General features: G+C 36.1%; 1 protein-coding gene across 1 annotated transcript in view; it reads right to left on the bottom strand.

The window, feature by feature from the left end:
- The window catches only part of UTRN (utrophin), a gene marked incomplete at both ends in the record, with an annotated part of 311,326 nt that overhangs the window by 53,166 nt on the left and 234,825 nt on the right, over positions 1 to 23,335 (bottom strand). The window contains 5 exons of the mRNA XM_079550328.1: positions 263 to 324; positions 9,862 to 9,922; positions 16,103 to 16,181; positions 17,588 to 17,734; positions 18,347 to 18,615. Coding sequence (XP_079406454.1) covers positions 263 to 324; positions 9,862 to 9,922; positions 16,103 to 16,181; positions 17,588 to 17,734; positions 18,347 to 18,615 — 618 coding nt within the window. The remainder of the gene's footprint in view (positions 1 to 262; positions 325 to 9,861; positions 9,923 to 16,102; positions 16,182 to 17,587; positions 17,735 to 18,346; positions 18,616 to 23,335) is intronic.

The following is a 23,335-nucleotide window of genomic DNA, read 5'->3' as shown; positions in this document are numbered from 1 at the left end:
GACTGATAGCCCACATCACTGGAAAATTCCATATGAATTTAACAGAAATAAAAAACTGCATTAAAGAACAGAGTGAGAGAATATTTCTCAGAAAGAAAATTACATACATTAGCAAGACAGGAGGTTTTGTGCAAAATGCATCTCCTCACAGTGGGAAATATTATAACATAAAGCTCATAGAAACTCAGATGTGGTCAACAGATCAATCCAAGCTTTCACTCATGGAATGAATGTCATATAAGGGATTAAGAAATGCACTCACCTAACGACTGGAAAAGGTCAGTCATTTTAGGATGATCCCAACAAGTTGTCTGGGTCTCATGACTACAAAGGAATAAGGCAATCAAAATTTCAGGCAACACATATGCACATGTGAAAACGACAAACAAAAAATATCTTCTGACTGTGTTAAAAAGGGAAGAACTCCATCAATTCCTTTATTGAAAGATGTGATCTGTGACACTCAGCTCCTCAGTGCTTTTAATTGTTAAGTTAAACAATAGCCCATACATATTTAACATTAACTTTTCATTCTAAATAAAAAACAAAAGCACGTATAAACATAAAGCTGAAGCACATCAGTAAGTCAAAAACACAAAGTTACCTGCAGCAGTAGCATAATAAAAATACTCACAATATGCATTTTAAAAATAAAAAGCATTGATGTTTTACTTTAGACCTCAATGCATATCTGAACACATGTATCAGTAAACATTTAACAGTTGTAAACTTTATGTGCAGCACATCTAATTGAAAATCTGATCACTCATCTCACAGTCAATCTGTACGTATGTTAATTCAGGGGGGTGCTCTACACTAGCACTCACAGAACAGGCAGCATCAATTAGCCACCATTTGTTAAAAAATAAATTTGAGAAGTTGTGTTTAAAAGATCATAGTACTCACTTTAAAAGTTAATAATGAAAAAGTAATGATGCTAGGTTAGCAGATAATAATTAATGAGAATAGAACATGGCTTATTTAATCTTTGCTTCTATTTAAAAGTTCACACACATTTTTCTTATATGCAGGGGTACTCTTGTAAATAATAACTTCAAATGGCACTAGTCTATTAAATGTAGTGGATTGTATCTTCACATTGTATGAACAGCCGTGCCTCAGGGAATGCACATAATTTATCACTGATGATTATCACTTTCCAAACCAATGAAGAATGAACCCTTTTATGCCAAGTGGTGGAAAACCAGAGGCTAGAAGACCCCTGCTGCAAAACGCTGCAGAGGCAGAACAGGTTCTGTGAAGTGAAGGCAGGCTCCAAATGAAATAAGTTTTGAAAGTCTTTCTTTACACTACATCCTTCTGAGATACACTACTGGAAAGTGCATGCACTGTGCCTCTGTACTGAGGATCTGAATCCCATTTTACTTTCTGCACACCAGTGTGACCTTTCCAAGTTTGGGTTTGGTCTAGGCCTCTGCAGTCGGCTTCTCTCCATTACCACAGATCCCACTAGTATGTTGACACCATCACGAATTTGTGAGGTGATTTTCATGGAAGTTCATAGCCAAATATGTATTTCTTATTAATCCAGTATGTATTAATCCCCTTTTTACTTATTATTATTCTAGATGACTGAAAGAAAGGAAAAGCCCTGCACATGACTGTTTTTATTTTTACTCAACATACAGTCCAAATAGCATCTTTTGTTAAGGTGCTGGTTGACTTTCAAGTGTTCCAAATTCAGGAAAGAGCCGAAGAATATCCTTGTATTTGAATGCAATCCTAATTTTTATTATGTATTTATGCCTACATAGACCTTTTTTCCTGAACTGTAAGTTTTCATTGTTTTCAGTTTGATAATATCACTGCAGAAATTCTGCAGTGAATTGAAATTCTAAATGGTGTATCCAAGGTCCTGATATGCTGAACTCCAAAGTCAAGGCACACCACTATCTAAATCACTAGTTTTGCAGTGTCTAGAAAGACATTTTAAAAACAGCATTATGTTTATCCTTGTCCAGAAAAGTCATTTCAGAAAACAAGCAGCTATACAATTTTACCCCTAGCAGGGGCACACAAATAAATCATGAAGAAGCCAACATGAAAAGAAGGATGTATCTGGACTTGGTGTAGTGCCAAGGTAAAGGTAACTGACTGTACAACACTCTCACAAATCCAAGTATGAAACAAATTACCTTATGTTAGAAAGAAGATATATGGGTTCAGTAAACAGGAACAGAAATATAATATAATGGCTGTAAAATAATCTCAAAGCCAGTTCTGAAGCTGCCAAATATCTGCACTGTCATGTTAAATGGGATGCCATCATTATTGCTTTAACCATTTAAAATTGGTATCTTAACAAAACCCACTGCAGCTGTCCACAGTAATCAATCCAATAAGTTATCCGTTTAATAAAGCTTTTTGTAAAGAAACTGCTTTACCTCAACTTCTTTGATCATGAGGGGAAAAAAAGGAACAGAAAAAAGGGAAAATAGACCAAGACTGGCAATTTTACTGTTCACATTACAACATTGCTCGCATTACTGCTCACATTCTTTGCTAAGAGCAAACAGCAATATTGCAATAGATCATTTACATACATATGCATATATAAAAATACATTTCAATATTTAAAATACTGAAGTATTAGTGTAAACAATGCTTGTGAACCACAAGCAAAATGAGATCATCTTAAAACTTAATTCTTCAGTTATTTTGTATGCCACCTGTGGTAGCTACTTGCCAGTGGGATTACATGAGATGAGACACGAATGCAGTTCCTCTGATGGAACTGAAAAACGTGGAGAGAGAATCCCTTCAGCCAGACTAGATCACAATTCCCCAAGAGTCAGAACCTGTGAGCTGCAAAATAAGTGAACGTGTCTGTGCCAGATTTATTCCAAAACATAGAAAACATAGGAAGAAGTCATCCAGAGCAACCTGGCAATCTCATACATGGATCGAAAAGAGAAAAGGAATGGGCTGATACTGAGTGAATCAAACCGAACAGCTTGTTCACATCAAAGGAGTCAGCAACCCCACTGCTCTAGGCTCTAGGGTCATATTTCACAAGTTAGGCTTCATTCTTGAGACACCAAAGAAAGACTAAGAAGAATGGGGTTGGAGAAAAAAGAAAAAGAAAAAAAAAAGGCTATAAATTAAAAAAGGAGCTAAAAAAAACCAAACAAACCAAAATCTTGGGGAAGGTTGGAATCAGTTTCTACTGTGACATTCCCTAACATAAAAATTTTATCTGATAACAATTTCATAATATGCAAGGATTTTTATATGTGCAGGTAATCTTTCTATGCTACAAATAAAATTATCAGACAAAGAAGTCATTTTATTAAACACTCCAAACAAGAGGCATGCAAGCCACAGTGCTTTCTGGTGATTTGGTTTGTAGAGCAGCTCTTAGAACTAAGATCTTTCTCTGTTGTAGATCTAGTAGCTTTCCTGTTACTAACACAAGAAGATCAAGCACTGAAAATTTTGCTTAAAGCTTTACAATACTGAATAGTCTATAAGAGGTAAGACAGACTTGATTAAACCAATGGAGATCTTTGTGGCTCCTTTTTATGCAAGCTCATGCCATAGCAATCTATTTAAAACACGCACTGCTTTAGTTACACTGTCAGGTATCATCCGGAGAATAAAAGTAAAGTTCCTTTGCTTCTCTAATTCCTTGTTAAGTAAACATAGCATATATGAAAAATACAAGAACAATAAAATTCATAATAAAAGGATTACACATCTTTTTTATAGGCATTTGGGAAAGTATCTGCATACTGGGAAAGTATCATCCTTACAACAAAGGTCCAGAAATAGTGAAAGTTAGACAAGCAACTTGCACTGTTTTTGAAAAAAAAAAAAAATGTTCCAGTCACTTTCTGAAGATCTGAGGTAAAATTATTTTACAACATCATGAAGAGAGCTGAAACTTGATTTCTTCGGAGTTTATAATTTCTCATTTGTCCAGAAGGTAATTACTGAGAATTGAATGACAGAGGTCAAGAAGTCTTCTGAAAAATTCAGCCCTGCTGGCATCTAACTATCAAAGACTATGAAGAAATGCTATTTTTCTACAGAAAATAATCTGTAACCTTCAATGATGGAAAACTAAGAGAAGCTAATCAAGATCTAAATTTGGAATTATGCAGAAGCAGGATGGGGGAAAAAGAAGAATTTTGCATGCAAGCTTGTTAAAACTCAAAACTTGAGAGAAGTTTGCCATTTTCAGTCACTTCACTAAACTGAAAAAAATTCAAATAGGCACTTAACAAGGGAGACAAATCTACACAGTCTTTCCTCTCTGTTGCAACTACTGTGGAGGTTCTGTTCCCAGTTTCATCGATCAGTGTTAACAAACAGGTTTACTACAGGTCTCAAGGTTTAAAGTCTGATGCTTCTCAAATTGCAAAGTTACAAGCTGTAACTGGATTTACGTCCACAATAAGTTTGTCTTCGAGTTATAACATCCTAAGCAATTTCAGACTGAAGGGCTAACTCTTTTGCATACAAGAAGATGTAGAAAAATTAGATTAATCGTATTACCAGCAGAACACCATTTCAGTTCAGTAGCTTTTTAGAACCATTTACAAAACTGCTTAGTATATTGTCAAGAATATTCCAATTAACACATACAAATAAATTCAAAATAAATGGTCTAGTTTTATTTAGGTAAACCTAAAATTTCACAATGTAAATACCATTTCTTCATGTTCTAAACATGGCATGTAAATGTTCATATGCTCATTTTACATGGCATCTGCTTCTCCAAAAGTAAATTCCTTGGTGTAGGTGATCACTGATGTGTCCCTGCCATTCAAACAAAGTAATGTATGGCAAGATGAATCAGGGAAGAATTTCAGGCATTTCACTAGGCCACAAGAGAATTCATCTAGTATTATTTTTTGGTTAGTATCAGATGACTGTGTTATTCAGAATAAGAGTGTTTCAGGTCTCTTCCACAGAAACCCAGTGTCACACTACAAGGAATGCCACAAAAAATGCATTCATGAATAGATTACAAGGCAAAAGACTGTAATTTTAGAAGTCTAAATGTATTTGTGTAAATTTAAATAACTAAACCAAACATTATAGTTATAATATTCCAGTTTTTAAAAATCCCTACATATTAATGAAGTTCTCTAAAGCTTAAATGACAAACATTTGCCCTTACAAGCCACTTCTTATCCATTATGTTTGCTTTCTAATTATAAATCAGAAAATATAATTCCTGTTGAAAGCACATGATGATTGCAAATAATGAGCTGACAGACAATTAACACTTAACTTACAATCTCTAGGAATAAGAGTCCTATCGAAACAAACTGAGCAAGTTGCCAATCTCCATTTGTTTCATTGACTTACAAGAAAAAATAAATAAATTCACTCTTTTTTAGCTTTTTCTCTGCAATATAGAAAACTATAGAAAAAGCAACCTTTTGTACAATTACTTACTATGGACAAAGTATACACATTTGTTGATCGTCACTGGCAAACAACTTGAGGGTAGCCACTGAAACACTACCCTGGAATCCCTGTTAAGAAGCTTTCTGTTCTTGCAGCCATTTGCCCAAAACCTTAACTGAGATCTTTACTGATTACTAATGGACCTGCAGAACACAGAACTCTGACTTTGCTGTCCTTGCCAAATTTCAAAAGGAATACTCCCCATGCTTCTGCTTTATAAACATCATGGTGCTTTAGCCAGGCAGCACATAGCTTGATTTTTTTTATTATTTTTTATTTTTAAAGTCCATTGCAAAATACTGTTTCATGGTGAATAAGAGTTGGTGTAAGGCATTGTAAGGGTAATGTATTTTAGAGGTTGGTGGAGCAATTTATATGCAGATATTCTGAAATCCCTCCAGAGAACACGTACTACTGCATTTCTCTAATAGAAAAAGAAGACCAGTATGGTAACTAGTAATTGAAGAAACTCTCAAAAACTGAAATTTGTATGATTGCTTTCTGCAAATTGTATTTTATTCTCCCTTCTAAAGAAGATCTTTCTAAATACATCTAAGAATGGAATTATGGTTACAACTAGAGCAAGAAAAAACACTAAATTTCTCTGTTCCACTAATTCTCCTCTTTCTTATATAGGCGTAAAACAACTATCCAGACAGATTTCTTGAACAGTCTTGAAAAAAAAAATCTAGATGCAGAAAGCATTTTATCCCTTTCCCACATAAAATCGAACATGATATAGGAGGTGATAAAATGGAATTTTTAGGACAATGATGCGAGCCCCTTTGCAGGGTGACATTAGTAACCAGAACGACTATAGAGTTTGATATTGATCAATTTAATGATTACACCAAGAAACTGGTCTCCCCATTAAATGCTCTCCATGAGATTAAACTGTGACCTTTTCTGCATTTTCCTTTTGTTTCTTCAGCACAGTACAAATATCCAATAAATTACAGCCTTGAAAGGAATACAACCAAAGCACATTTAAATTACAGTTAAATGAACAGCGGTGAGAACTGCCAGCTTAATTATGTTTTCTGTACATTCCTTTCAGTGACTCATGTACTCCTCAAATATTTCTAAAGATCATACATAGTGTCCCCTTTATTCTTCTGCTTCGCTTCAGAGTATTTTTATTGAAGGGCCACGTTATATAGAGTTGTTTTTTGCAATTTTCTGTTACAGCCCAAGAATTTCTTATTTGTGCAATTCAACTAGCTATAAATGCAAAATAGTAGAAAATACTCCTTATTAAATCTGAAATCCTTGCAAACCATCTTTTGAAAGATGCATTCACTAGCATGTTTGCCAAACCATTTGTCCAAACTTGAGTTTCATTAGCAAGAGTGGATTAGTAAGTACCATGCATGCTGTGCTGCATTCTTTTCCATACTTATTAGTCTGATTCTCTTACAAAGTATGAAAGACTAAGCTTTGTCTCAACATACTCTAGATTTTATTGATTTGTTTTCATTGATTGAATTCTGCTGCTACAGAGAAGAGCCACACTACAGAAAACCACTACCAACTGCCATTAAGAAAAAAAAAAGTCAAACAAGGAGGCAAACAGACTAAATAAAATCACTTCAGCAGAAGCAAAGCCAATTGGCAAATGCGATTTGCAAAATAAAACAATTCAAGTGTGTAAGTTCAGTTAACTGAATACTTGCTGTAACACAGGGCACACACACCTTACTAAACCCAATCTCAATGAATTACGAATCCATCCAGGCAGAGCATTTCCAAAATGCTCCAAACCCCAACTACTTCTGTCTGAACTTGTGGAATAAAGGACTTTGTATACTGTCATTTCTATCTTTCATGTCCATGTGATTAAATACAAACACAGAAGACGCAGGCATGCAGTGGACTAATAAATGCTCTCCAATGCTATGCACTAAGGTCCTTTTCTGCAGGAGACTTCTCTTTGTGCATGTAAACTACAATTTACCATCAGGATCAGGAAACAAGAGAACAAAAGTTTCTCATATGAAAATACAGATATCTAGCTTCCTTTTGATGTTCTCCTTACAGCTTCACACTACTTGAAGAACTCCCTCCTGCCTCCTTAAATGCAGTTCTCTATTTTTCTTTTAAATTCTTTCTCTATATTCAAGAAAACTGAAAAGAGTGTAGTACTTCTTTAAAATATTCATCTTAACAGAGGTACCACTACATCATCATGTGCCATTGTGTCACTTCCTAAATATTTATCATTTTTCTTTCAAGGACACTCACAAAAAAGTAGCAAAAATGAAATAAAGGTGTGAATTTATGGTTGATTAAGAAGAATGCATGGTCCTATCCAGAATTATAAAAACAAACAAACAAACCTGATTTCAATTAGAATTTTTATCACTTTCAAAATAAATCTTTAAAAATTATCAGTTTTCTAACAGCTGTCATTGAATCACACCTTTCTTCTCCTTGTCCTGCTGTTTTCCTTTCTTGTTCTTAAAATGAGGAACCGGTACGTTTTAAGAATCTCCTTGAACATGAAACTTTTACTAAAAAACTGAATATGACTGATATCAAACAATATAAATTACTGAGATGCCTACTGAATTTTCCTTCTGTTTCCAAGACATCAGTACAAATCAATAAAAAAGATACGAAAATTGTCTTTTTTTTCTTTTTTTTTTTTTTAAGTAAAAAGTTAATCCTTGCATTTTTTTTCAGTTTGTTTCATCAGAAAAAAATCACCACCACTACTGTCTTAAATTGTGTTATCAAGATATTACTTCAGCAGCACCGAAGATGCTGAAATCGGGGATGGGCTGCTGGAAAAGTTACCTTCAAGATGCAGTAGTTAATTCTTTCGATTTCATTAATACCATCCTCGAAATAAACCAGTGGTCTCTGTTTCTGTGAAGACCCTGGCCATCAGAGATCTCATCCTACATTTTCCCTTTGTCAAATGTCTTGTGCAACATCATTTAAAAATAAATAAATTCTGAGAAAAGCTGGGATTTGTTTTTCAGCCTCAGCTGTCTTCCTTCACAAATTAAGATTGCTTAAGGGCACTCCTCTTGTTTTGTATAGTCAGACAATTCAAAGTTTTCTGTGTTTTGCTGTAGTAAGTGTGTAGGAAGTGCGATTGCTTCCACTGCATTGCTGCCCTAAATTGGAAAGCATCTTCATCCAACTTTCTCCAGTGGGGGCTGTGGGAGAATCCTCTCCCCTCTAGCCTTTTGCCACCAACTGCAGAATTTGCCAACTTGCAACCCATTTATAGAGCATTCAAGGTTCTTTAGAGCAAGCTTTTCCTTTCTCCAGTTACCTACCACACATTCTTTAAAATAAACAAACAAACAAAACAAACATCTTCAGATCGCAGTTTAAAAACAACTGTCATACCTCAAAAGTGATGAAAACAGGTTTGATCGGCATAAATAAACAAAAAGATTTACCACTGCATCCTTTTCAGAGCTCTCAAGAACTCATAAATTATTTGAAGTGCAAAACGTGGCTCTTCAGATATATGACAGAAAAAATATGCAACAGTATAAAGTCCTCTCTGATGGTCTTTTAAGATGAATTATGTGCCAAACCAATTCACTGTTATCCTGCAGACTTAAATTTCAAACCAATAACATTTTAACACAGACACCAACCAACCTAAAAGCTGCAACTCTGGGTCTCGCTTACTGTTCACTGTATCTTCTTAATTTTTCATTTACCTCTCTAGCAAAGTGCTATCTTTCTCTCAAAGCTGCAATCTTTGACCTTTAAAGTACAGACAAGCAGTTCATAAATAATTGCCTGTGGAATGAAAAAATCTGAAGTTTATCTCTGCTGCTTTCAGTAAAACACATCAATATCACTGTTACTCCAAAACTAATTATTTGTTACTGTTTTCAAAACAAATAATGATTCTCTTTGGTAGCTAAGACATTTCTACAATTTTATATTTACATTAATTTTCTATTTACGCTAGCATTATGCTCCATAAATACTTCTTAAATGTTAAGCAAAATGACAGGAGGATGACCAAAATACGTCTTTCTGCAGGAATTTTGTACAAGATTAAGAATGTGCTGTATTAAAATTAGTCACCACCATTCTGCTAACACATTATGCATTTAGCATTTTGCCACTATAGTTTATACTCTAAATGAGTCACACACATAAGGATGTCCTTAGTTTGAATATCAGTACCATATTGCAGTGGAGTGCCCCTGCTCTTTCTCATGTTTGAGAAGAGATTTTGGTTAAGGTTTGTCCTTGATTTTGTTTTGACGTATTTTGAGATGATATAGCATGCTAAACAACAAATATGAAAACATACAGCGTAACAGAGAGAGACTTTTAGTAACATTTCTAGTTACTACTTACCACCTATTTTTTTCTACCAGGTCATGGTGTTGAATCACTTTCTTTTGCTTAAGGAAAGTTTATAGAGAAACAAGGCAAACTTACTTGATATAATAGGGCACTTTGTTATGTGAAACAGATCTCTGCCATGGAAACTGCACTGAGGCTGAGGAAATAAACAGAAGGTGATTATTAGAAAACATCTGTCAAAAAATCCAACTATATTTATTTATTTTACAATTGAAACAGATACAATAAATTAAATGGGAACAACTATAATTTCCCAAATAACTTCCAGTAATTAGAAAATCAGCTGGAGTGAACTACTCTAATCTATCAAGATGATTTTAGGCATGTATTGGATGCCAAGCTGGAAATAAAGCAAATGTGGTGATTCTACTTCAAAGAAGGATAATAAATTCTGAACAAGCAAGCAATCCATCCAGAGAAAATGGAGGCAGTAGTTTTCCCATCTCCATATTACTTTCATCAGCTTCAGTTGTGAAAATAAATGCCTCCACTACTACAATTAATACCCAACAACAGAACAAAAAGGAGAAATATCAACTTTTTTCCTAATTATAACAACCCTTAGTTCCTATTTGCAAAACAGATTAATATTGATTAATGCTGTACAGACAACAAAGGCTTAAAAACCTGTCTTTGCACTTCTTTATGAACAGCAGAATTTATGCAAGTCTGATAAGTCAAGAGATACCGTGATAACACCAAGCCTTCTGTTGCACCACACTGCAAAAGGCATCAAATCATACATGAAACTACAGTTCTGCTTATCTAAAGATAAAATAGGAAAAAGTGTTCAGGTAAATAAGACTGCAGCTAAAAATTTAATACCTTAAAAGTGGCTATATATATTGAAGAACCTCAGGCCTGCTAGAAACCACCAGACAAGTGTCTGTTTAATTAGGGTTTTACCATAGAAGAAACTCATTTCACTGAACGTGATGTTAGAAGTGAAGACTGAAAAGATATGTGGGAACAGCTGATTGTTGCAATAGGATGAATGCATACCCAAAAACACACAAGTACTTTTAAAACAGAGTGCTTACTCCAAGGCACTAAAACCTCTGTTTAAAAACCTGCTAAAACGAGATGCAGCTCTGACCCACTTTGGATCTCAAGTAATTAAAGCTCTTGATTGATTTAATTTGCAGCAGAGATTACTTCTGAGTTCATCCCTTTTTGAATAATCCATTTGATAGCAACTCTTCCATCTCACAACCTTTAACAAGCAGCATAAGCCCCGATAAGTTGGCAGAGAGGGACAGGTCTAACCCTCTTCCCAGCCAGCTGTTCCCTGAAGAATTTAATGGCTGTGATCTCTTTCTGGACCATGCAACGTTTCATGGGTTATAGGTTAAGAAACATTAGGTTAACACACTGAAAGACAGATTAACTGAGAAGAATATTTTGGAAATGACTTGAGCTGAGTAGAAGTGTTATTTCACTGGAAAAATCAGAGGAAATGTCTATTTCTATCTAAAGATGAAAATAATGTTTGCAGTAAGGGGTAATTACTTGGGGAAGGAAAATACAGTTATTACTAAATGTATAATTACATATATATCTATATATGTATACACATATAAATATAAAAAATATTAACATATAATATTTATAAAAGAAATAACATACGTGGGCTACTCAGAAAGTAATGTCTTCATTTTTAAGTAAATAAATAAAGTAATTATTATGTTGGCCAGAACATCAGAGGCAGATGTTGGTAGTATTGCAGTAGAAGCTGAACCATCCCATCAATATTCAATTATATTACATATTAATATACACAATATTAGCACATATTACAATATGTAATACAACATATAAGCACATGTGTATATATTTATATATTATTTCATAAGAAATATATAAATACAAAACAACATATATTATATGTAGTATGCAATTACATGTAAATATATGCCTTAGTTTCATCAGGAATAGACTCAGTTTTTTTCATAGCATCTGGTATGACACTATGCTTTGGTTTTAGGAGAAAAACTATGTTGATAACACACCAATGCTTCTAGCTGTTGCTGAGCAGTGCTTTACACAGCCAAGGCCGTTTCAGTTTGCTCAGCCCCTGTGAATCAGGACAGCTGACTTAAACTGGCCCAGGGATACTCCATACCATATGACATCACATGAAAGAAAAGTTTTGAAAAGGGTAGGAGTTCACAGAATCACAGAATCACCTGGGTTAGAAGGGACCTCAAGAGATAAATGAGTCTAATCCCTCTGTTACAGCAGGTTCTTTGTAATAGGTTGCACAGGTAGACATTCAACCAGGTCTTGAATATCTCCACAAAAGGAGATTCCACAACCAATCTGGGCAACCTGTTCCAATGCTCTGTTACCCTTACTGTAAATAAGTTCTACCTCACGTTAGTATGGAACTTCCTATACAAATGTAAGGCCACTACTCCTTGACCTATCGCTACATGCCAGTGAGAAGAGCCTGGCTTCTCCATTTGCCTCTCTCCTCCATTTAGATATTTATAGATAAACAGTTAATCAGTTTTCTTCCTGCTGCTCAGGGGTTAGCAGAACATTGGTCAGCAGATGGTGAGAAATTGCTTGCTCGTCACTTGTTCTATACATTCATATAAATTTATATATTTGTTATAAATGTTATCTTTTTTAAGCCATCTTCCTTTTACTCTACCTTCATAAAACTTAGCTTTATCCCACTAGTTCTACTTTGTTTTTTCTTCCCTGATTCTCTCCCCATCCCAGCGAGAAGGGGAGCAAACAACTGTGTGGTGCTGAGCCACCTGCTGCGTTAAACCACAACAATATATAATGCTGAAAACAACAAACAAACAAACAAACCAATCAGGTAGGTGACAGAAGCCATTGGCTTTACAGTTCCATTTTTTAATGCTGCCATCTGGCACCTATGACTGGTCAAGTATTACTACACTAATTATATCAACTAACCAGAATGAAAATCTGGCCACAGGTAGCAAAGATTTGATATATGTGCTATGACTGACTATAGACATTCTGCACTGACACAGATATGGACTAAACAACCTAATAAATTTAACTGCTTATTATAATGGACCAAGTCATAGTATATTTGGGAACAACTCTTCTAAAAGCACTGCCAGTTTTTCCTGCTTGTACAGACTTCTGCAAAATGAAATTTCCATTTTGTTCTAAAAAATGGATCGCTGGGCTGAGATGAATGGGATGAGGTTTAACAAGGCCAAGTGTCGGGTTCTGCACTTTGGCCACAACAACCCCAGGCAGCATTACAGGCTTGGGGATGAGTGGTTGGATGATTGTGAAGAGGAAAGGGACCTGGGGGCATTGGTTGATGCTCGGCTGAACATGAGCCGACAGTGTGCTCAGGTGGCCAACAGGGCCAACGGCATCCTGGCCTGCATTAGAAATAGTGTGGCCAGCAGGAGCAGGGAGGTGATCATCCCCCTGTACTCAGCACTGGTGAGGCCGCACCTCGAGTACTGTGTCCAGTTTTGGGCCCCTCACTACAAGAAAGACATTGAGGCCCTGGAGCGTCCAGAGAAGGGCAACAAAACTGGTGAGGGGTCTGGAGCACAAGTCTTATGAGGAGCAGCTGAGGGAGCTGGGATTGTTCAGTCTAGAGAAGTGGAGGCTCAGGGGAGACTTCATTGCACTCTACAACTTCCTGAATGGAGGTTGTGGTGCAAAAGGGTCTGGCCTCTTCTCCCAGGCAAATAGTAGGACCCAAGGAAATGGCAAGAAGTTATACCAGAGGAGGTTTAGGTTGGATATTAGGAGAAACTTTTTCTCTCAAAGGGTGGTCAGGCACTGGAATGGCCTGCCCAGGGAGGTGGTGGAGTCGCCGTCCCTGGTAGTGTTCAAGAGGTGCCTGGATGAGGAGCTACGAGAGATGGTTTAGTAGCTTGTGGCACCGATAGGAATGGGAGGGTGGTTGGACAGGATGATCTTGCAGGTCGTTTCCAACCTTGTGATTCTGTGATTCTGTGATTCTATGCGAGGGAAAGCTATGTAAATTAAAAATAGCTGCTACTCGGGTCAGAACAGATAAAAACCTGCCTTCTCATTCAAAAATGCAACTTTATAGGAAAAAGTTTGCATGAGACACATGCATTGCATCATGATCTTAGCTTTAGAAGTTTGAGGTTATTTCATTCTAACTGCAACCTTACTTCTCATAGATGGAAGTCATTTATGGTTGCTAAGAAGGTTTGAAGAATTTGATTTAGAACACGCACTACTTCAAACTGTCAGGATAAACCCTTCATTTTTCTGGGTTTAATGATTTTTTTATTGCTTTCCTTTTAAAGTTACTATCTCTGACTTTCATTTAACAGATTTTATATAAAGTTGTAAGTATTAAGTTCTGTTAACTGTTCAAGCTCTTGAAATAGAATGTTAAGACTTTCCTGTTCTTTGCAGGAAAGAGGTTGTGTGATTGCTTTGCTTAATTTAACAAATAATTTAAATGGATAACTGCATACTGTTTGGTTTTTCAGGCAGTGGTCCTTGTCTGTAGCTTTTTGCAGTATCTGACAACATGCATTTTAAAAATGTTCCCTTCTTGACTTTTGTATGTATTGTAAATACCATGTCCCCTTAAGCCCAGAAAAGATGTCCTAAGTAAGGCTGAGGCATCGTGATAAGGAGCTGCACAGTCTCCTTGGACATCATACTACAAAAGCTTAATCCAGCAACAAAGGCAGTTTATGAAATTTCAAGACTCTCTTGCCCTCAGCTCCCACTGCAGTTTACTGCTCATAGTCTTGTGAATGTGATTTGATTATTTGTTATAGCATGCTAGAAGCCACATGAGGGAAATGATCCAAGCCAAAGCAAACAAAACAAGCAACCTTGCATGGCAGGCTTCCTTGTTTGCCATGTAGACTCTTTCATTGCTTTTTTTTTTTTTTTTTTCCCTTTCTCTTTAGATCAGTCAACTACACTTTTTCACTGATTCAGATGAGCAGAGCTGAACACCACTAACAGCTTCACAGGACTGAAGAAACCATTTAGAGCAGGGAAAAATACATCTTCTCTGTGTTGCTTCCTAATTGGATTAAATTACACCAACTAGAGTAACTAATCCAAACTGGCAAATCTGATACCTTTTTATTTAGATTCTTTTTAGCAAATCATGATGTTGGTGTACTGTCCAGGTCAAGGTTACAGGACTGAGAGTGGGAGCTCTACAAAACCCAACATGGCTACACACCAGGCTACATTTTCTAATGAGGTTTACATAGTGCAAACAAACAAACAAACCCAAAAAAACAAACAAAAAAACCCAGACAAAAATAAACAAAAAAAATTGTTTTGTTCTTGCATTTTTAAAAAGAAAAGAGTGACTCAAAGAATCTCAATTTAGTCTAACAACTGCAATATTTTTTAAACACTAAAAAATTGTTTACCATGTTCTTTATTGAGAAGCTAGTTGTCAATTTAAAATTAGAACACTGTTGTCGTATACCTCAAGATGAAATCAAGATTTATTTCATGTTTTATATTAACTATTTAACTATATAGTCATGCACTTGAAAACTTCTGGAACTGCTGCTCATTGTTATGTTAATTTCTTGCAACTCTTGCAACAGTTTTATTTTTATTATACAAGTTCCCAGTTAAAAACCAGGATTACCTGGATTAGCATTTGTACCATTAACTCTGATGATGGTAGATAGGCTAGAAGGTCAGAAAATTATTGAACATCTCGACATCACAACGTGCCTACCTATAATAAATATATCAGACCAGAGACTGTGGGAACAAAGCATCTGTTTTTGCTTTCTTCTAGCAACATTGGGAGATTCTAGGTTTACATCTCTGATTATTACTTTTTTTTTTAAACAGAAGATTTACAGATATCTGTCTCAAGAAGTGATTCATGTTTGCATTCTGCACCCCTCTATTTTGTACTCCTAGGAATTTATGACATGAAGCACCTAATAGCACAAAATCCAAGCAGCACTTCCTTTGTGTCATCCCAACAAGCATGGAACCAAAGCCGAGGATGACCAGATATGGTTAGGAATGCAAAGAATCTGCAGCAGCACAGGTCAGACCTTGTAGCCAACACAGGCAGAGAAGAAAACAAACAAAGATGGAGTCATATCTCAGCAAGATACTGCAGTAATGCCCAAAGAAAGTACACCAGTGAGTATGCCAGCAGAGCTGTGAAGATGAAACACCCCTGGAAATAAACAGAGTGGTAGATAATAAGGTGGAAGAGGAAATTCTTGTGCCTCAGGTCAGAGGGAACCATGGAGGGCAGACAGTTCTTGAGTAAGTCTCCAGTGCAGTCATATATTAAAAATATCAATTAATTCAAAGAACTTACTGGACAGGAAGTGCTGTGATGCAGGTCCAAAATCATGGTGTGCCTCTTGCAGCTGTTTAAGGCGATCCTCTACAGACACCTGAACATAAACATGTATTTACAAAATTTACTTTGTAATACGAGAGCCATGACAATAACAACTCTAGCATGCACTCATTTTTAGTTAAGTTTAAGATGCTGTCACACAATAGCACTTACTTGCTACCCAGGTATTCAAGGCTACATTCCTATTTAATTTTATATTTACTTAATGAAAGTGCCTTTCAAAGACTGCAGTCTTTTTTTAACGAGTACTGCAGATCAATATTAAACAAAAGTATATTCATGGTAGCTATAGCTGATGGCTGAAGTTTCTGACCTCCTCTCCAGCCCTTCTATTGTCTAACTTCTGTAGTCAGCAGGACTCCGTTTGGCTGTATTGATCTCACAATGCCTTTCCAACACAGAACCTTTCTGGCTGATGACTCCCTCCCAGTTTACTAACTGAAACTGCACGAGCACATCCAGCAGCAGTTTAGTTGCTCAGTTAAATCAGGTTGAAGGAGAAAAAAAGAAATTCTTTCCATTGTCAAATTATATTAGGAAAGGGAAGTTTATACATAACATGTATGAATTCCTGTCTCTCAGGAAAGATTCAGAACTATAAGCTCAGCAGCCAGTGCCTGGATTTAGGAAGTTTTGTTCTACTGCTCTCAGACAGAGGGGTAATGCCCTCCACATCTCTTTTCTCAATTCTTTCAGATACTTCATATTACTCTTAGGAGACTGACAAAGAAATAAATAGCAGAAGACTAATGATAATTATTTACTACAAACACACAAAAAAATTATGATCAGCAAGCACAAAGATTGCTAAACAATATTTAACTAATATAAGAAACTTCATTAAACTATTCAGTGCAAAACTGCGCAAGTTTGAATTGTAATCATGCACACTGATTTACATTTCTCAGACTATTTAATCACCGATAGTTGTAACTAAACAATATGAATCTCTCACAACGTATCCTCCTCTGTTTTATATTGCTAAATGTGGAATAGCCTACGTCTTGTCATAGCTCTACTAATACTTAAATTATTTTAAGCAAAATTCCCTGCAAAAAACTTAACCATCAAAGCCAAACAAAGCAGCTTTTTCATGAGCTGGAAGCACAACATAAATATTCACACATTCAGTAACAATGATTTATACAGTAAAAAAGCTGCTATGACATGGTAAAAACTGTAATAATGGGTCTCACTAGCCTCCAGAGATTAATGTAGTCTCTTGAGTGGGTAAACTACTGAGACAGTCTGAAAGGAAAAGTTGTTGGTCAAGTCACAGAAGAAAAGGGAACTCCCCTCGTTGCTTTTGTATCACTCAACTAACATCTTGAAGACAGCAATAACAAATTAAGGGTAATAATGCAAGTCTTAAAAGAACAGAAAAAGGTGATAAGCATCCCCACAACACCCCACTGCTATTGCACACATTCAGAAGAATACCTGCAAAAGTTTCCATCGCATATTGAGATCATCTAATTGACGAGACATCTTTAATGATGGATAAAGGTCCAGTGGAGACAACTGACTGGATAAATCATTCACTGTTTTAACTTTCAAGTTGATGGGAGCAATTTCTTCTCTAAATGCCTGAAAAAGTAAGAGGCCAACATTTATGCTCAATGAATATCTGAGCAACAAGAAAAAAAACTTGCAATAAACTGATCATGGTGCTGACTTGCCCAATACAGCATCTTACATTAAACAACTGTACACATCTCTAGAATACTCCAGCAAAGAAAGTTCATTCATTTCAACACTTTGCTTTGCTTTTCTTTAGACAACAATCTATACATGATCACTAAACAGATCTGACAGCTCACTGCTAGAAAAAAAAGGAAGGGAGCCTCCTGTCACATCTGCCAGGGTAAGTGACTCAGCTTGCTGGTACACCAATGCTTGGGCAAAGTTCCAAACATAACCGTGGCCTGACTGTGGGCTAGACAGTATTTCTAGGTGTAAAATCCTAGAACACATTTTTCATTTAATATTGTTTTTCATACAATTCTGTTGCTTGCTGATCATTTCTTGCTTGACAGAAAGTGGCACAGTACTGGATTTTCCGTGTAATCTCAAATCTAGTCTTTAAAGAGCAGTTTACATTGTACATGAGTTTAAATACATAGAGTATACAACATTGCACACGATGGTAGAATGGAGGAGTCTAACAGGCTAAATACTCCCCAGGAATTCCACACTTACTGTAGTTTTCTCAATGTGATCTGGTAATGAATCTATAAGCAAGTCTCCTACAGGTTTCCAGCCATTCCTCACATTTTCAGCCTCCTTCAAGTCAGCATCGAGGTCATCCATTGCACACTGCAAGTCTTTCAGTTTTTCCAACGCTTTGTCTACTTGCTTCTGCCAGATACTGGCACTGGCATTTAGGTTCTCCCATTTCTCTTTTACCTCTGATGACTGCTTACGCATAGCTTTGGCAATCCTCATGGCTTTCTCCTCAGGGGTCAACTCTGCAGAGATAAGGAAAAACTATGCTGTTTATTTCTTCTTTTATTCATGCCCACTTAGAGTGCCTCTGAGAGGCATGCTCAAGAATGTCTGTAAGTCTGAGTCAATTGATAATTTATTTCAGCAGGTACAAAGTAGCAGAAAGTCCATTTTTACATAGTTGTAATAAACCTGCATCATTCTTAATGACAAAACAAAGCTTGATAAGATGATAGGAAACTATTCCTGACTTCCATATATAAGAGTATCTGCGAAGCAAAGGCAGGTTACAGCTGGTTTGTTGAGGGCATAGGGGAGAAAATAAAATACAATTCTCCTCTGCTAGAAACTATAGTAGGAATTTGAAGCCCATTTCATGAAGAAAGGACAAGAGCAGTTTGCTATTTGATCACTTATCACCATCTTCTACCCTATCCTGAAGGATATATCTTATTTGCTAGGAAAAAATGAGGTATACTGAGTGCCAAAACCAGTTGCAACTGAATAGCCAAAACCAAAATGATTACACACACAGCCTCCAGGTGTAGTCATGAGAGATGACACTGATTATTTCATTAATTTGCTTATATTTAAATCCCTAGTCCCTGTTTAGCCTGTAAAACATAGGACAGCCCTCCTCACTACGGACATGTTTCATCTCTTATTATAATAAGCACTGAGTCAGACAGTGGCACATCTCTTCACCACAACAGGTGATTTCAAACCAGGCTATCTGTAACAGAACACTTTTTCTTCCTGGGTCTATGATTTCCAACAGATCCTACCAACTGCTGCTGACATGGGCCTCCCTGAAAAAGTCACAGATAGATTCCTGCACAAGGGAAGAGTTTTTCACTGATGACAAGCAAACTAAACTAGTTCTCCTCTACATAGCAACCATGCAGTCTCTGGAGGCAAAGAAATAAGCAAGAGAAATTTGACATAAGGCAGAGAACAGCAGGAAGAAAGAAATATAGCAGATTTCAAAACTAAGTCCAGTGGCCTTCTATTCACTCTGACATAAAGACCTTAGAAAAGGTTTACCACATTATCTTTTGCAATTAAAATTCAAGTGGCGTCTATGAATAAATTATACATAACAATATAAAGATGAAAACAGCATTTTTGTCAGAAGACAAATAAGACATACAATTTTTAATATAACATCTTTAAGGGTTCACCTGGGGAGAGGGGGTGATTGGGAAAGGAAAGCTGACATGGGAATGGAAGCATTTTTGCTGTTCAAAGGTTAGGTGAACGTCAAAGTGAATGCACTGTTCTAGCTGCAAATGTTCAATCACTATGCTTCAGGTGATGTAAATAATGTTCCTTATCTTGCAGTATTGAAATGTATGCTATGAACAATTAAAATAAAATAAATCATGACAATACATTTAATTTGTAGCTTAGAAAGGCAGACGCATTTTTTCTAGATGTTGAAGAAACAGGAATTTGTTTGGATCAAATCCAGAATTTCTGCCATCAAACTCGAAGTATTTATTTACGTTTTTTTCAAATCTTTTTTGCCCATACTAGTCTTGATACACGAGACTACAAACATGCTTGCATTAGAAGAGTATTCAGCAACAGAATCCCGATGCAATCTGAGAGAAGATCATGATGTGCACATTTTCAATTTAATAGGTTATGCAAGGCAGATAGAATACTGTCAAACAAATAAGTTGCCCAATAACATGAAGCAATTTGCTAAGAACTGGCCAGTTAAGAAAAAAAAAAATCACCAACAGTAACCAAAGCAGAGTGAGAGACAAGGACTAACAAGAGCAAACACCCTAAAAAAGATGGAGATAAAATCTCTCGGCTGTAGGTTACACAATGAGTTCTTTCAAACAATTGAGAGGCTTTTGAAGAAAGAGTAAAACACATTATGAGTATTCAGGCTTACTAAAATATTGCAGTGACTTGCAGAGCATCATAAGCAAATTAGTCAAGAGCACCACTCATGCATATTTTGCTTGCAAAGGTAGAGGCTAGCTAGGCTTACAGATACTGCAATGGCAAAAGGGTGTTTCTGAAGCAGAATGTAGAGAGGAACAGTCAAGACAAGAACCTGTATTGTTTAACCAGTTGCTGTCTCGAGCCATTTACTGGAGGAGATGGTTCAAATGGGAGGAAGATTAAGACATCATTATATACGTATATTATATATGTATATATATATGTATATAATATATATATATATGCTATATACTATGTATATATGTATATGTATATGTATATCATATATATGTGTTATATGTGTAGCTCCAGAGTACAGAAGCATGGCATTAAACCATTAACCATTAAACCATTTAACTTTGCAAAACAGACAATCAGAATAAAGATGGAGACCAAAGAGAAACTCTGATAAATTGTACCTTGTCTCCTGAATTCCAGCAATTACAGTAGAATACATCACAGGAAATATAGTTCTGAGATGATCTTTATCCCAAGATTTGCAAGAGATTTTAGGAAAAGAAATAAAGTTTCAATTCTAAACAAACAAACAAACCTTTTCAGACGAAAGTTGCTGTTTCAGGAAAAAAAAAAAAAAACTATCAATTGCTTACTTAAAGATACCAGAGAAGTTATGCTGTATTTTTGGAATTATTAACAGTTACATTTCATTAATGACAATCAACTACAACCCAGTCACAAAGGGACCGTGCATAATTGAAGCCAAGACTGTGCAGCACAGAGGGAAGCTGTAACGAGCAGCAATGTTGAGTATCATCAAATGGACAACCAGGCCCTGCCAGAGAAAGCTGCAGGATCTTAAATGAGGACTAAGTATCTGAAGGTGGAACACTTTACAGAAGGAAAGGAAATGCTGAACTTTGTTGAAAAGAGAAATAAAGTTGCAGACCCAGTGGAGGAGTCTCCTTGGTTGGCACTGTGCAACCGTGAATACAGAGGGACATTATACCAAGAAACTGGATCAAGTGGAATTTGCACATGTACAAAGCTGTCATCTGCCTTTCTTATCCAACATCACATATTGGTATCACCTTTACCTTTTACCAAAGTCAAAAACTATCAATTCTGTACAGGAGAGCTTTATATCAGAATGTCTTCGCACTTCCGAGATAGATGATTAACAAGCCATTTAAAAACGAATATTTACTTCACAAGGAATATCCAGAAAGCTTTAACAAGAGAAGCTTTTGGTTGGGTATGATCATTCTGAAACAACAGATTCAACATCTATTTCTCACTCCAGCAGAATCAATAAGAAAAAAAAATTGAAATGTATAGCTACCAATGAAAATCAAAGAGGAGAATAATGGCCTGATGTTACTTGTCTGATCAGTTACAACAAGGCAGCTTTACTCATGACAAACCAGTCACATAATCTGGGAAGGAAAAAGATTCCAGACTGATAGGGGTGATTTAAGTGTCCCAACAGAACTGAAAACAAATATTTTGGAAGGTCATTCATCAAATCAGTGTCATTGTGCAATGGAATCTGCCACCTATTTTATTTGAAAAATATTAATGCCTTGCAAGACTGCTTTATTTTATGAAAGTCTTCGGAACGCTTGTAAACTTGCCTTAAAAAGACATTTACTGGAGAAATAAAGCTAAATACACATTTTTATGAGCTATAAAGCCATTCAGCTTCTGTTCAGTTAAGAGAGAAATACATCTTGCATGACTTCATCTTTTCCATCACGAAAGCCCAACTTATTAATGAGCACCACATTACTCATTTCAAGCATAGAGCACATTGCAAAGCACAGAATTGTAAACCTAGTATCATTAAAAATATTTTAATGGAAGGAATTTTCTTCTATGAGTTTAAATTTGTTTCATCAATCTGTCATTACACAAACCGTCAGACACAGTTTCTTTATGTTGCAAAAAAATGCTACATATTACTTGCAGCTCTTCATTCCTACTTAATATAAAGTCTTCCAAATGATCAGGTTGTTTTTTTGTTTGTTTTTTGTCCTTTCTCTTTTCTTACTTATTAAATTATCTCCATTTTAGCAGCTTCTCAGAAGCAAGGATTGCTCTGTTTATGAGGGAAGGAGGATAGTAGCTGACGATGAAACAAATGTTCCTTCAGTGAAAAAAACCCTTGATTTTAATGAGCATTTGTTTGTCACAAGAGTTGTTTCATGTCTGTAGCAGAGTGCCTTGGAAAGAAGACTTCCAAAACTGAACAAGTCTGGAAGTAAAAATTCCTTACACAATTGCACATAAGGAAAATACTTACATATGGAAGTTCTCAGTGAGGAAAGTTGCTCTTGCTTAAGAATTTATTTTCGACCAGGTAAGCTATTCTGGCTATGGCAGTTTTGACTCTAAACAACTTTGCCTGAGCTAGTGATCTCTTTCTGTCTTGCCAAAGTTACATTAACTACTCTTGCAATATTTTTGCTTCACTTTACCATTATGTAACAACATTCTTCTCTTCCTTGATTCAATCAATCTTTTCAGGAAAACAACGAAGAGTAAAACTACTGAAATAATTACAGACAACTTCAGAGCATGTGAAAAGGCACAATGGCACACTGTCAAGCTAGTTAGCAGAAGAGCCAAGAGCACTGTTCTAGCTGTCTGATGAAGACTTTATCTTCACTTCAGTGAATGCATTCACTGAGTTTCTAATCTGGACCAACAACTTCATTCAGATGTAACAGGAAGTTCAAAGAACAGTGTGCAATTGGTTAATGTGGAAATGCAGCAATTAGTTGGACTAGTAGCAAGGCATGTCACCTTTTCTATTCTAGTTCAAAT

Source organism: Tetrao urogallus (assembly GCF_951394365.1).
Source record: "Tetrao urogallus genome assembly, chromosome: 2".
In the NCBI taxonomy this organism is placed as follows: Eukaryota; Metazoa; Chordata; class Aves; order Galliformes; family Phasianidae; genus Tetrao; species Tetrao urogallus.
This window is presented reverse-complemented; position numbering and strand designations above follow the sequence as displayed.